Genomic DNA, 16,122 nt, shown 5'->3' with positions numbered 1-16,122 from the left:
GAGAGCTAATATCATTGACAGATCCAGCTTAGAAACCCCTAACACCCAATCACTGTGCCATTGACTGGAAGATGGGCCCTTTAGTCCCTTTATTTTTTGCAAATTCAGATTGATTTCAGATTTCAGATTGGGGTTCAGATTGAGGCTGAATGCTTGCTTCCTGGACCTGTCTTGAAAGCATAAGCAGTACTATAGTTATATGAGTTACGTTACTAACCTAGCTTCATGTTGTTTTTTGTTATATCCTTACTTATGGCTTATGCTTCTCGCAGCCCCATGTATGTTAATCATTATCCCTGCTTTTTCCACTCCCTATTCCTTGTTTGCCCATTGATTATAGTACCTGATAGCGATCAGATGGTAACATCTATCTTGAAATTATCTGATTCATCCCATCATACCAGATCCTGGATGGCACCTCACTGTTTGAAAGAATACACACCTTTGGGTTGTTTCAAGGCTTCATGAATCCCATGAGCCTCTTCTCATGTACTCACCTCCTTCCCCAATCACTACATATATGTAACATTCCTAGGTTCAACAGAGCAAGGCAGCTTTGGGAACAAAGATCAAGGTGCATCGTGGGCATGGGCAAGTTTGAGTCTGTAACAAGTTTTAGTGGCTGGCCCAGGGCATATAAGCTGTGCTTGCCTGGCTGGCTAGGAGATGACTCCAAGAGAGGAGGGCTAGCCTAGAGCCTGAGGCTGTAGCCTCTTCTGGCTGAATTCTCCCTCTCCCTTGTCTTTAGAATGGGTTCGGCTGTGTAGAATCTTCCCCTTCTAAGGAGATGGTGATAATCCCAGTAAGTGCTAATCACCCTGAAAAGTGGATCACAAGAGCCCTGGCTAGTAGAGGAAGCTACAGAAAAGGAGCTCAAGTCTTAGATCCCTCCTTCCCACTGTCCCTCCCCTGTCTTGTCTTCCTTCTCAATGAAGCATTTTTTAAGCTTTAGCTCCTTGACTGACCCAGAGCACAGCCCATATGGTGCTGTGTCTACCTCCCAAGGATGTACGGAGTAGTGGGGGAGATGAATAGTGAACAAATGCATGATGTGAAGTGTTGTCACGTCCATGGCACATCTCCGTGCTGGGGAGGTGGGGGTGGAGAATGAAGGGGGACTCGAGGAAGAGTTGTCATCTGGGAGGGGCAGTGTGCTCAGTTCACTCTGAAATCATCAGAGAGCATTTAGGGTTGAATAGGCCCCAGCTCAAGTGTTTACTCATGGTGTCTAAGTCATAGACCTGGAAATAAGGCTTAGGGAAATGAGACAGTCTCTTTCATGAAAATATTTATTAAACAATGAATATATTCATCTAATGCTTCAGTTGATAGGAGATAAAACGAATCTATTACCTACAACATAGAAACTGAGAGGCTGCACAAGTCCCAGCTTTCCCACAGAGGACCAAGCTTGCTCAAGCTGCACTGGGGAGGCCAAGGTTCTGCCAGTGTGGAACTGTGGGGTAGGCCCCCTAGGGTCTAGTCAGCCATCTCTCCCTTCCCTAAGGAGCCTTTGTAAGAGTGAGCACAGAAGAAGGACGAGAACATTCAGCACGCGGTGTGTGCTCTGTCCATTTGAGCGCGCAGCAAGAAACTCTTCCAGGTCTGAAAAAAAAAAAAATCCAGAGGGTGGGAGAGACACTGTCACATGCTGGTTTTAAGAAACTGAAATAGAGCTGTCTCCACCTGCTCTGATACAGGCCCTATTCTGTCTGAGGTTCCTCACCAGCCTTTGCTGCTGGGGCTCTGCTGCAGGGCTAGAGGGTTTTGAGGTCAGGCCTGAGGCAACAGTTGGCTCACCTGGCATAGGAAGGAAGCCCCACTGTAGGAGGCCCAGTTCAAGGAAGAAGCACCTTCCTGGAGCTTTCCTAGTCCTTACCTTGCAAACAGAAACAAGGGGATTTCTGTGGGACTTAGAGAGCTGAAAGAGAATTTACATTTTTAGAGCTTAACAAACAACTCTTCAGCTCTTCTCATTTAGCCTATGTGCTGACCAAAGGTGATCTTTCAGAGAATTTCACATCAGGTCATTTAGCAATTAGGGGCAAAGAGGTGTGATTTGAAATACAATAAAATAAAATAGCTTGCATCCCTGTGTTGCAAAGAAGGTCCAACTCTTCTCCAAATGAGTCCTAACACCATCCCCTTGGCTAGGTACCGCTTATTAAACAGGAGAAAGCACCCATTCTAAAAGCAATGGCTACTCTTCCCACAGAGGAAGTTACAAAAATGAACAGCTCCCCAGCAATCTGGGGACTGGTGTCACACCCCAAGGTGCTCACCTTCCTGGCTGTCACAGTGTGGCTTCTCTTAGCCTGAAGAAGTGAGTCTGGCTTTCTGTGTGGGTGGGACCCCACCTCAAAGGTGTTGGGTGGGAGTCCTAGGAGCAGTGGGACCCAGCAGGGGTCTTAGCTAAAATCCATGCTGAGTGATTATGAATGATTATGATGTGAAGCTGACCATGGGCAGGCAGGGGTGCCAACTGCACTAAAGCATTCTCACAGGCCAATCTGGGCCTATGTATGGTTGACTGGGCAGGTAAGCATGCAGATGAGGAAGGGCCTAACTACAGGAACTTCTACCCAGACTGCTTGGCAGAGGCCCACCTGGTGTTCTTCCCCTTTCACCCCACCACCAGACCTCAGACAGGCCTGCCTTGTCCTGTCCCCTACAAGCCCTCCAGGAGTTGCTCTCTGAATGTGAGAACCTATGGTGAGCATGACACAATGGAAGTTAACAGATAATGATGACAAGCAATGGAAACAGGTACCCACTCTTCACCTGTTCACAGGTGGTCTATGGTGGGGCCATCTAACAGGCTAGATTCAGGATAGGACTGAGGTGTGGCCCACTCTAGGCCTGGGTACCACTTCCCTATACTACCCCACTCTGGGAAAGGGTTGTTCCAGTGTACGAAAACCTCACAAAACAGGAAATCTAACATCTGGACCCAGGGAAGGCTCCAGAAAAGCTGATGCTAAGACAGGTGATCTGCGTGTAAGAAGCTATTCAGATGAGAAAGGGGTCTGTCCATACTGAGCTTCAGTTTTTACTCTCCCCGGTAGAATGAAGCAGGCTGCCTGGTAGAAAAGATTAAGGCCCTTTTTGACAGTCATTTATTATATATAAGCTCAAAGGCTATTGTTTTAGTCAGCTTTGGGAATTTGATTAGACCAAGTCAGCTCAGTCAGCAGGGGTTCGCAAAGTGGGGCTATGAGTACCACATGGTGTCCCTCTCAGGAAGCCCCAGATTACTCACTAAGCTTAGGGAGAAAATATTCTTCCACTCTACATTTAGGAAAATTTAAAACTAAGCCTTACAGTATTTTGCTGTACTGATTAGAATCTACTGAATCAATTGTTCTATGACCATTAACTCACTTCATATTGAAAAGGAAACTGCTACCAGTGTATAACTTACTATAAACTAGGATTTTTATTGTATTCTTATCAAAAGGCCTTTTTTAGACTTGGTCAGGCATAGCAAAGATTTTTATCATGTGTGTTAGTCCTATGCCTATGTGAAAAAGAAGATATAAGTAAAATCAAGTTTGCACATGCTCTGCATGGCAACTGTCTCACCACCACTGAATGGGGAACATACTCAAGTATTTTTACTGAAGTGGAGTGGGAAATCAAAATGGAAAAAAGTTCAAGACCACCTTGAATGAAGGTAATGTCATATTTTAATATGAGGTCCGGAACGAGTATTCCTAAAACTCTCCAATTTACAGATACCTCTGGGAGTCAGATGACTACCTCTCCTGCCAGGTCACCCAGAGAACCTTACCCATTGGAATGGCACCTATCATGGGAGAATGTCCCTGGAGAGCAGGACAAAGGGTCTCTCTTTCCCATACAGCATGTTGGAGCTGGCTGGGGCCATGATCCTGAAAAGCCATCTCTCCCATAGGCCTACAGGCTGGTTCTGGCCCTATGATTTTTGTTTCATTTTCTTGGGTTGGTTGGTGTCAGAAATATATATATATATATTTTTAAAGATTGTATTTATTTATTTGACAGAAATACATTTTTTAAAACTGAGTTGGAAGCATGAGGTTAGGTTTGAACTGACCCTAACTTGACATTCACATTCCCTGTTTACCCCTGAAGGCACTTGAATTTGCTACTTCACTGTGTCAGTACTTAGACTCTAAATTTTAGAACACTAAACTGGTTCTTTAGGCTAATGAAATACTTAATTCTTTGGGGCTATATGTGGGAAGAACCACCTTCTTGGTATAATGAGTTTGGGGCCTATTTTGACACTAAGCTTCCTGCTACTTGGACACTTGTGTTTTTTTGTTTTGTTTTGTTTAACCAATTATTGTTAAACTTAATGCTCCTCAATTAGTGGATATTGTTCACAAACCAGAAAACACATTTCAGTAAACTTGCATATAAATGCTAGATTATGAAATAATTTTTTAAACCTCAGTATGTTGACTGGAACACTGCTGATGAGGATGATAATAAAATAATAATTTATTTTGTGCATCATATATAACAGGTAAAGTCCTTCTCATCTTAATAAATCAATGGGGTAAATATTCAGCTCTAATTTTGCATTTGCAGAGACTGAAACACAAACAAGTTATTCAACCCTTCATAAGGATCGTAAATATTATAACAAGTATCTGGGGGGATTTGAAAAGGATTTTGGAGGGATTTTCCCATGCTTTTTCTATTATGCTACACTGTCTTTTTTAATGCAAAATTAACAAATGTAAATGAAGAAAATAGTAGAGATAATGACAGTTGCCTGCCTCAAGCATACTGTTTTTAGAATACTAGAAATGGTTTCTTTTGATTGCAATGTAATAATAGATAATGGCTTATATGGTGTTTCTTCTTTGAATATGTATTTGGAACTAACTGCCAAAGGCCATCCATTCAATATTTACTGAGAATATTATTCACAAAACACTATTTTAGATCATGGAAGAGAAAAATGATAAAAGAGCTCACACCAACAAAGGAGATGATTTGGCATAAATTTTATCCTTCAAGATCTATGTGAGAGTAGAGGGTAGGTTATCCTTCTTTTACAAGAGAAAACAGAAGAATTAGTGTTCTTCTGAATTAGAATGGAAAAATATACCCTTGAAAATTCAATTCAGCATTGAATTGAACATGAACATTCTATTCAGCATTAAGAAAGCCTGTCATTCTTATACCTGCAGAGCATCAGAGCAAGAAGGGCCCTTGGAGGTTGTTTGGTCTTCAGGTCCCTGGAAGTGCCAGAGGGTCATGATTTTGTAGTGTTTTGTTATCTACTGGTGACTTGCCCATCGACATGTATCCTTGATTCACATCTTTTTCATTATGTTATGGACATAAATTTCCATTCTATCTCCCATATGTTTTTAAAAATCCTTACAACGTCCCATTAAAGGATTTAAAACAGGGGCGCCTGGGTGGCTCAGTGCATTAAAGCCTCTGCCTTCGGCTCAGGTCATGATCCCAGGGTCCTGGGACTGAGCCCCGCGTTGGGGTCTCTGCTCAGCCAGGAGCCTGCTTCCCCCCTCTCTCTCTGCGTGCCTCTCTGCCTGCTTGTGATCTCTCTCTCTCTCTGTCAAATAAATAAATAAAATCTAAAAAAAAAAAGTTGTTAAGCAGGTAGATCTTAAAAGTTCTCATCACAAGAAAGAAAACCATAACTATATGAGGTGATGGATGTTAAGTAGACTTAGTGTGCTGATCATTTCACAACATACAAAAATATCAAATCTTTGTGTTGCACACCTGAAAGTAACACAATGTTATATGCAAATTATATCACAACTAAAAAAAGTATTTGACAAAATTCAGGGATGTCCTCACAATGTCCATAAATGGTAACAATTTTATTCATAGATTAATATGAATCTATGAATATGAATTAATATTCTCAGTATTCATAAAATAACATTAATTATATCAAATATGCTATGGTATGTTTATTTGTAGTATTTTTCAATAATTAAATGTTATAAAGTATTTCTAAATTAGCAATTAGCTTTTTGTGATTAATCTCTTAAGAGAAAAATATCAGACCTTGTTTATAAGCTGTTGGAGTCAACTCCTATAAGCCTCGGTTTCCTTAAATATAAAAAGTATAATAATACCTATTTCATGGACTTAAGAGACTCAAATAGGATAAAGTGAATAAAGTGCCTGAAATAACTGACAGCCATCATCATCCTTCATGTCATCATCATCTCTGTCAGCAAGCCACCAGTCATCTGCCCTGAGGAAGGATCAGTGGGTCAAACAGTGCAAAAGTGTTCCTGTCCTTTGACACCTGACAAATTACTGTGAAATATTATTATTTTGTTTAACTATGATGAGCAGAAGTCACATGTAGAAGCCATTGTCACTGTCCTTGGCAGACAGCATTTGCACCCTTGGATGTTTCCAAGAATAGAAAACAGTAAGCAGATAATCTGAAATCTAGTCCCTGCCCTGTTGCTTCTGAACCCAAAGTGGCCTTGCATAGGAGACTGAAAATGACCACAACTAGCCCCTTCCCACATTATTGCTGGGAGCACCAATGGCATGTAGGAAATAACTTCACCTGTAGGACTACACACGTCCCACTTGCAATTCCAATACCTGTTCCTTAATTTGTGTCCTCCATTCTCTGGGGGCACAAAAGGAGCAGCCAGTGGATCAGGGTCATAAGCCCAGCAAATGAAAGAGAGGAAGGGCTTTGGAAACCTAGTGGGCATGAGAGAAGGAGGACAAGCTGCAACACTTTGCAATACTGTACTATACTTTCTCCCTTCCTACTGGCACTGCCCACAACTATGCACAGCTGGATGAGAAGGAATGGGGCAGAAAGGGGGGCTGATGGGTTGTACATTCATTAAACATCTCTTGATAGCTCATCTTACCCAAGGTTGCAGAAGAGGAAGGGAGGAGCAGGAAGGTGGCTTGGAAGCTGAGCATTCATTAAGTGTGCTCCTCCACTACTGGCCCCACCAGGAAGGCAGGGGCAGGAGGTTGGTTTGGGGGCTCCACCCCCAGTGGTGGTGCCCCTGCACTGCAGTCCTGACCATGGACAAAGGGGTGGAAAGTGGTGCTGAACATCTGTGATTTGGCCAGAGCTGTAGAAGGTGGACAGAGGAACAGAAAAGGGGCTTTAGAAGCTTTGACTGCTCACTGCACAACCAAGGCACCCATGGCTGATGAAGAGGTTGAAGGGCTGTGCCTTCATTCACTGGAGTCCATGTGGAGCATGCTGAAGAGGGAAGAGGATACAGCATGTGGCATTGAAATGCTGTGCCTTCTTTACCTGTGCCCCTTGGCCCTGCCCAAGATTAATAGCAGAGTGTTACATTTGTTTTCTGATGCAGAAAATTCACACTCTTCACTGAGTTTTACAGTGAGTGAAATATTTGTGTTGAGTTTGCTCACTGCTCAGAATTCTCACAAATGAGTGTTCACTCCATGTGTTCTCCACACCCTCCTGGCTCTTAATATGTGTGGCAGGCCTGAGTTTTGCTTACAAGGTACCTTCCTTCTCTGGGACTGTGTGGTTGGCTGTAAAGGGCAGAACCAGACCATCCATGCCTATTCCTGTCCTGCTCCAGTACCCTCCTCACTTCACAGTTGAGGAAATGGTGTTGGTGTGGTGTAGGAAAATAGCTAGAGATTTAGTCAGTAACCTCCCTGCCAGGGTTGGCTCTGTTTAGCAACTTGTGTGCTCCCCAGAGTCTGCTCACTGAGAGGACACTTAAGGACACTGTTTGGAAAACACATTTAAACCCAGTACCTGGGCACAGTAAACTTAGGAATCATTTTAAATAATAGTGATAATATGCTACGTGATTCACAATGAATGTGACTTTCCTAAGTGATCAATCAACTGTGTTCTCATTTCTGTGTCACCTGGAACAGCTAGATCTCTATGGATTGGGGGTTACAAAGGAGAAATCCCTGCCAGTATGGACTGTGTGCACAGGACATAGGTCCACTTACCACAGCTGTCTGGCGTCTGCTGAGGGAGACAGTGTAGGACTGCGAAGACACACCTGCAAAGGCGGCAGCTATGGAAGGTCCAGGCTCCATGCATGAGTGTGCCGCATTCACTGAGGAGACAGAAAGGCAGTGTCAGCCCTTCTGGTTTGTGTGCACTACCCATGCCCAACCCCCACCCTGCCTGTCCTCTCCACCCTTGGTGTCCACTCCCAGACATGCCGAGCCCCACAGGGCCTCTGCACCCACTCCCATCCACACCCCACTCCCCTCCCCCACGTGCTACCCTGAAGGCCCCCCTACACACACCCACTCCCCTCTGCAAGGTCAAGCCCCTCTTCTCCCCTCATCCCCTCCCATGTCCCTGCCCCACTTGCAGGCAGGCTCCTGCACAGGCCCACCTATGCCTCTGATCATGCTCACAATAACGGCCAGTGAAGTGGGCAGGACATATGCAGAAGCTGCCCAGCACGCAGGTGCCACCATTCCTGCAGCAGCTGAGCCTTGGGGGTACACCTGTGGGCGGGAGGCCTGGGTGTTCAAGTCTGCCTGCTTCCTGTCCCTTTGCCTTAGACTACCCCTGAGAGGGCCTCATGAGATTGCCTGGAGAGGCAATAAAATTTTACTCCCTGCCAAGTGTGTTTGCTCAGGTAGACCCTACTTGTTAATTTAAGGATTAAAAACAAACTGCCAGGGGTACTGGAGGGTCAGGAAGCAGCTCAAGGACCCAATGAAAAACCCTGGCCCCTGCAAATAGGATTTTCTCTCTCCTTTCCTTTCAGATGTTAAAGTCAGGGGGTGACTTCCCTGGACAGTGATTAAAAACAGGCCTTCAAGGCGGGGACCACCCACAGTGGGATGACTACAAAAACCCCTCCCAAGCTCTGGTCCCCACCAGGGGGACAAGGCCCCTCCCCCACCCTGCCTCTGAGAGACATGGGGTCTGGAGCCTGAGAGTCTGCAATAAGCCAAGCAAGGGCCTGCTTTTAACCTGGGTTGGAATCTTTGTTTTGAATATATTTAAATCACACTCCTCGAGACCTGAGTAAATGCAATATTGTACCAGTGAAAGAGTAAAACTTGTTTTCACAGCAAAAGAGCACCTCACTAGGACATATTTTTCACTTTATAGTATATCTTCATGTGAAGATGATAAATTGTGGTTTGTTGGGTTTTTCATTTTATCCTTAATCTATTCCAGGTTGCTCTCAGATCCTAAACTGGGAGGACAGTAATGAAGATGACCAGAAAAGTTTTGGGGGGGCAATGCCACTTACTACCTGAGAAAGCCCTGAAGTAGGTACTTGAATCCTGCGGCTGCCACCCATCCATGCTTCCGTTCCCCTCCCCCAAATTATTCAGGATCCAGTTGAGCGTTTCCTGCTGGAGCTTCTGGGCTGTAGCATTGTTGATTTCTTCTCTGTTAGCTTTATGTTTCTTTTTTTGATAATCTTTTAAAAACATTGAAAATGTGAGACTGATGATGATTAAGAAATAAATGTACAATAAAAAGAGACTATAAATAAAATGCTTCTTACTGTTGTCTCCCAAGTGGATGATGTGTAATGCCAAACTGACAAAAAACAGAAGCCTAGAATGTTTAAAGAAAATTATTGGTTTAAATATTCAAAGTAAAAGTAGAAATGTCCATATGCTTACAATGTAAAGCAATCATAGATAAACATAAATATATACAAGTTTAACATTTAATAAATATTATGCCATCATTCTGTAACTTGTAGATGTAACTTAATTAATGTCGTCGTGACTTAGAAAGATTTTGAGACCAAAAAAGTGTGCATGTCCCTTAATGAGAAAGAACATTTGTGCATATGCTGCAGTTTATTCTGAACACTTTTAAATGCCCCTCTCAGCCCTGAGATCTGAATGATGTGTGTCCTTACCTAACAGGGTGTCTCCAGGTCATTTCCCACTGGCACGTCGTCTGGTGTGAAAGTCTCCTTCTCTCATCAGTACTTTGAAGATCAATTTCCAAAGGAGTGCAGATCAGTTTCCATGGAAGTAAAGTCTTAAGGCGTTTTGTATTTAAATATATCTTTACTCCAGGTCCTGGAATAACTGCATTAGGACATAAGATGAATAAGAAAAGAAGATACAGATCTTTCCTTTCCTTCTGTAGGCTGTGAGAAACAGCAGTGAGATCTCCGGGTTCTGCTGTGGAAGTCCATTAGGCAGTGAGCTGCTGTAACAGGCAGGGCCCATGCTGAGACTCCAGGACTGTCCCCTCACTGAGACCAGGTGGGGGTGGTGTGGAGGTTGGAGACTTGGGCTGATTCTCTCCTCAGTAGTGTTAACAGTGCTGACAGCAGCAGGGTAGTCAACCCCTGCTGTAAACATTGGTGGCTAAGGCAATAAGCCTTTCCCTCACTGGGGGAAAAAAAAAAAATTAAAATCTCAACATGAGAGCAAGTTTTCACAGGAAAATGCAAATTTTATATTGCCGACCCTTGTATGGTTGTGAGGGCCCAACAAGAGAAGGGAGCCATTGTGTGGGACCTAGGCAGCAGGCATGTGTACCTAAAGTACTGACTGGGGAGCAGGAATATAAAAGAAGGCATTTCGTCCCCTGCTTTCTGAGGTTGTATGGATCCTTCCACAGAGAGAACTTTTTCTCTGTGCCCAGCACAATGGTGGCTATATCATATACATTACCCATTTAATACAGCATGCCTCTGAGGCAGTGTTTTTATTATCCCCCATGTAAAAGGACAGGCAACAGAGGCTTAGTTTAAGTCCCTGTGGCAGGTGGATCTTCAAACAATATGTAATGTACCGATTTTATGAGAAGAAGCCTACCGTGTGCTCAGGGTATGAAGACCACGGAGTGTACAGGTGACTGCCCCAGTCATTGTCTGATGTTAAGCTCTGGATCCAAGAAGGGAGTGATTGCCAAAATAAGGACTGGGGCCCTTTTATCATCACTGAAGAGGGTACTTTGCAACTCTGGGGCAAATCCTTCTGTAATTTTAATATAAAAATAGCTTTTTAGAAATAACATGCTTCTTTTAAGGATGAAATAGTTTTTGATACTGATTTAATTTTAAAACCTTTAAATGTGAGGTTTATTAAAGAAGCTGTTAAATAAAGCAATAAAGCAAAGGGAATTGGTGAGACTGCCTGCTGTGGGTCTCCCAAGGACTAGTTCTGTGGGCTTCCAGGACTATGTCAGGACCAGCAGACCTGGCTGGGCAAACTATGGGGGGAGAAGGCCCCTCACACCTGCAGGGAAACATCTGTAACTACAGTCATAACAAATATACTTTTAGACTTGATGGTTATTACTTGTTAACCACATAGTTTAGTTATCTATAAAAGTATATGACCCTAAATCAATAGAATCTTCTTTGAGCAAAATGGGTTGTACACTAAAATAAAACCATGCTGGGGTACGTGGGTGACTCAGTGGGTTAAGCTTCTGCCTTTGGCTCAGGTCATGATCTTAGGGTCCTGGGATTGAGCCCCACATTGGGCTCTCTGCTAGGTGGGGAGCCTGCTTCCCCTGCCCCCTCTGCCTGCCTCTCTGTCTACTTGTGATCTCTATCAAATAAATAAATAAAATCTTTTAAAAAATAAAATAAAGTAAAACCATGCATAATCTAAAGGACTATATTTTTTTTGAATAAGAACTTTTAAAACTTCAGTTTATGTGATGTTATCAAATGAACCTAAAACTTTCTGATGACATTAATGTTCTAAGAGTAGTATCCAAAATCGAATTTCTCCCCATCGTGTCCTGTATTATATTTTGTATTATGGACACTTTTGAATGTATACAAGATCCAGGATAATGATTCACTGGACTGGTGTTCATAGATTAGGTATCAACCTTTGCCAATCTTAGTTATTCTGCACCCAGCTCCATTTTTCTTTTGGAGTCTTTGAAAGCAAATCTCAGAAATCATGATAGTTTCTATGTCAAATAAGGTTCTGAAAATATGCATTTTAAAGGAATCTGTAGGAAAAACAAAGGAAATGTCTTGCCGGCAAGACAGGATTGAGAGTCCAGGCAGAGGGATGGAAAGTCCCATCTCTGGCTGTTTGCTTAAGACAGCTCCAGGGAGGGAAAGGGCTGATGGCCTAGCTGGGAGAAAGCTGTTATTTTTCAGCTTTCTGTCCCTTGCTCTCATTTAACCACAGGTATTGTAAAAAGGAGTTTTGCATTTCATGGCAGAGGAGCCTAGGTTTACTTGGGAACAAGGTCCAGCTGGAAGGGGCTGCCTGAGAATGGCTGGAAGCCTGGTGAGGGGCAGCAGATCCCTGGCTCTGGGGAAGGTTCTTTCTTGTTATCAGTTGTAAACAGATAAGATTGGAGCCAACCCATCCACCAGACCTCCAGTAGAACTTCGGACTCCCTTTGAGCTAACACAAAGTGTGTGGGAATGGGAATACCCTGTCCCAGGATTGAAGACCACCCCACCCTCTGTGTCTAGGTGGAACCTTGCAGCCCACTGAGAACAAATCTCTTGCTGCATGGCACCACTTCTGAAGGAATGTCTGTGACCAGTAAAGTCAACAATACAAGCTCAGAGCTACATTAAAATCATCACTGAAGAAAGCAGGCTAGACATTGTCAAGATGGGTCATCTATTAAGAAAGGAAATTTGGGATACCATCTTTGGGGTGATCTGTGGTCACGTTTTGAGGGCAGCTGACCCACAGCCTGTGTGTCCTGGACTACCTCTCATGGAAGCCCGAGCCAGCCATGTAGCTTTTCCCCTTTGTCTCATAACCATGTCCACCAACAAGAATGCTAATTCACCAGCTGCCTGTCTTAAGAACAAGGGGAAAGCCAGTACAGAAATGAGGCGACATCGAATAGAAGTTAATGTGGAGCTGAGGAAAGCTAAGAAGGATGACCAGATGCTGAAAAGGAGAAATGTAAGCTAATTTCCCCATGATGCTACCTCTCCACTGCAGGAAAACCACAACAACCAGCACACTATAAATTGGTGAGTTGGTGACATTGTCAAAGGCATAAATAGCAACAATTTGGAAACCCAGTTCCAGGCTACTCAAGCTGCTAGGAAACTGCTTTCTAGGGAAAAGCAGCCCCCCATAGACAATATAATCCGGGTGGGTTTGAATCCAAAATTTGTGTCCTTCTTGGGCAGAACTGATTGTAGTCCCATTCTGTTTGAATCTGCTTGGGCTCTCACTAACATTGCTTCTGGTACATCAGAACAGACCAAGGCTGTGTTAGATGGAAGTGCTATCCCAGCATTCATTTCTCAGCATCTTCCCATGCCCACATCAATGAACAAGCTGTATGGGCTCTAGGAAATATTGCAGGTGATGGTTCAGTTTTTCAAGACTTGGTTATCAAGTATGGTGCAGTTGATCTGCTTTTGGCTCTCCTTGCGGTTCCTGATGTCATCGTTAGCATGTGATTAATTATGTAACCTTACTTGGACACTTACTTGGACAAACCTTTGCTGCAACAAGAATCCTGCACCCCCCGTTAGATGCTGTTGAGCAGATTTTTCCTACCTTCATTTGTCTCCTGCATCACGATGATCAAAAAGTCTTGGCAGATACCTGCTGGGCCATTTCCTACCTTACTGATGGTCCAAAAGAACGGATTGAAATGGTTGTGAAAACAGGAGTTGTGCCCCAGCTTGTGAAGCTTCTAGGAGTTACTGAATTGCCCATTGTGACTCCTGTGCTAAGAACCATAGGAAATATTGTCACTGGACAGATGAACAGACTTAGGTTCTAATGGATGCAGGAGCACTTGCTGTTTTTCTCAGCCTGCTAATGAACCCCAAAACTAATATTCAGAAGGAAGCCACGTGGACAATGTCAAACATCACACCTGGCCGCCAGGACCAGATACAGCAAATTGTGAATCATGGATTAGTCCCATTACTCATTGGTGTTCTCTCTAAGGCAGACTTTAAGACACAAAAGGAAGCTGTCTGGGCTATGACCAACTATACAAGTGGTGGAACAGTTGAACAGATTGTATACCTCATTCATTGTGGCATAATAGAACTATTGATGAACGTTTTAACTGAAAAGGATACCAAAATTATTCTGGATGCCATTTCAAATATCTTTCAGGCTGCTGAGAAACTAGGTGAAATGGAAAAACTTAGTATAATGATTGAAGAATGTGGAGATTTGGACAAAATTGAGGCTCTACAAAACCATGAAAATGAGTCTGTGTACAAAGCTTCATTAAACTTGATTGAGAAGTATTTCTTTGTAGAGGAAGAGGAAGATCAGAATGTTGTGCCAGAAACTACCTCTGAAGGGTATATGTTCCAGGTTCACGATAGAACTCCTGGGACCTTTAATTTTAAGATTGTACAGCTGAGGCAGAAAGTTGTTTGTTGTGTACTCTGTTTGGTAGAAATTTGTCTTATTGTTTCTCTACTAAGAACTCTTTTTAAATGTGTTTTGTTATTGTAGCACTTTTTACAACAAAGCTCTACTTGACCAGTTCCAAACTGTATGAACTATATGAAGCTCCTCCTCTCAGTGGGTTTCTTATTTCTATGTGGAATCTCCTATCTTGCAGTGTCCTGTAAATTAAGATTAAATTCCACCCTTTTCTTTTAAAAGAAAGAAAGAAAGATAGATTTGGTTAAATATACTGAAAAATATCCTAGCCAAAAAAAAAGACGGCAGATACACAGACATACTGAGCTGATGAGTGGCTGAAGTGAGAACTGCCAGCATCACTTGTTGGTTTTAAATTATAGAGTGATTGGGCAGACACACACCATAGTCACTATTTTGAGTATAACCTGCCTCAGAGATTGAAGTAAATTCTCTTTCTTGCACAGACAGAGCTGAAATTGATTGGGCATTTGGAAGTAGTCACCAAAAGGAAGTAGAAGACCCATAGCAATGATCCATGAGCAAAATTTCTCTGCTACTCCTAGATACCTATTCTCCTGCTGACTGCACAGCTTCTGCAACAGAGTTCACTCTGCAGATGAGAATGGTCACTAGGAGGGAGCACTGGCAGGTCACTTGGCTCAGAAGTCTCCCAGAGGAGCAAGGTCTGGTAAGCAAAGCCAGTGGGCATCACCATTGCAAAGGCTGCTGATGTTTGCACAAACCAACATAGAGAAACTCAGAGAAAACTCTGCAGGCCAAGCTCTGAGATACCACATGGGAAAGGGGAGCCTTGGTTTGCTCTCTCATTCCCCAAAACACTTCCTGCCTCCCTGGAGGCAGGCCCTTGAGGATGGGCCAGGTGATGGGCAGTACATATTTCTTCTGAAGATGTACCCAGCTTTTTAAATTTCCTGGGTAACCTTCCTTTCTCTTTTTGTTTACTCTGCTGATGGTGCTCTGTGGGAGCAATTAGTAGCCACCACTTGGGCAAAGAAATGTCAGAGGCTGACATTCACAGGTGGTGATGGGGAAGGGCAGGAAATGAGAGACAGGGAGGAAGGCAAAGGCCCCATCTCATGAAAAGAGATGAGAGCTGACAAGCAAATGTGTGACACAGAGGAGGAGCATATTAGAGAGAAACACAATTTTCTCACCTGTTCCTCAGAACCATAACACTGGGGTAGCAAACTTCTGTTTCTTATGATTTACCTAATAGAGACAAGAGAGAAAAGGCACAATGAGATGAGGACACAGACTACGGACCACAGAGGACCTGAGTCCACCAAGTTCTCAAATAGGATGTGAGGAATATCCAGAGGGACCACCATGCACAGCTCTAGGAACATGAGTCACACACATAAAAGGTGAACCAAGCCCCTGGTATATAGAGTCTAAAGAACTCTCAATCTTTAGAATGTTCTAGAGCAGCATGGAGCAATAAACTTGATAATACACCCACCCCCCCCCCCCCAAGTCTGTGGATGTTTTTCCAAAGGCTGCTAAAGTTTGTCTTAGAAGGGAACAGAAATTAGAACACATGGTAAGGAGTTACTGAATAATAGAGAAAATAGAAAGGTTATGGATATCAAGCTCAAGTAGGAGAAGGATGGTATCTGGGGTGGGGGGGGGGTAGTGACCTGACTCAGAAACCCAAGAGGGGGTGTATAGAGGGTGGGATACATAATTAAGTGTAATTGAGGCACAGTGACTCTCCTAGACCAGTGATTTCTAAGTGGAATATGCCTGATGCCCAGGAGAGAGACAGAGCTAGAGACCCAATCCTAGTAGCCTCTTGGT

The 16,122-nt window shown here is 43.4% G+C and overlaps 1 protein-coding gene and 1 pseudogene across 1 annotated transcript; one reads left to right on the top strand and one right to left on the bottom strand.

The window, feature by feature from the left end:
* Positions 1 to 1,483: 1,483 nt before the first annotated feature.
* LOC125097312 (cryptic protein-like) lies at positions 1,484 to 9,886 on the bottom strand. The gene is made up of 7 exons (XM_047724892.1): positions 9,864 to 9,886; positions 9,498 to 9,550; positions 9,240 to 9,410; positions 7,038 to 7,088; positions 6,595 to 6,622; positions 6,171 to 6,229; positions 1,484 to 1,605 (listed from the first exon to the last, which is right to left on the bottom strand). The coding sequence occupies exons 1-7, from the start codon at positions 9,884 to 9,886 to the stop codon at positions 1,484 to 1,486; spliced, it is 507 nt and encodes a 168-aa protein (XP_047580848.1).
* A 2,825-nt stretch (positions 9,887 to 12,711) lies between these two features.
* LOC125097311 (importin subunit alpha-1-like) lies at positions 12,712 to 14,819 on the top strand (annotated as a pseudogene).
* Positions 14,820 to 16,122: the final 1,303 nt, after the last annotated feature.

This window comes from Lutra lutra, chromosome 4, assembly GCF_902655055.1.
Source record: "Lutra lutra chromosome 4, mLutLut1.2, whole genome shotgun sequence".
NCBI lineage: Eukaryota > Metazoa > Chordata > Mammalia > Carnivora > Mustelidae > Lutra > Lutra lutra.
The sequence above is the reverse complement of the archived record's forward strand: the minus strand, read 5'-3'. Positions and strand labels throughout refer to the sequence as shown.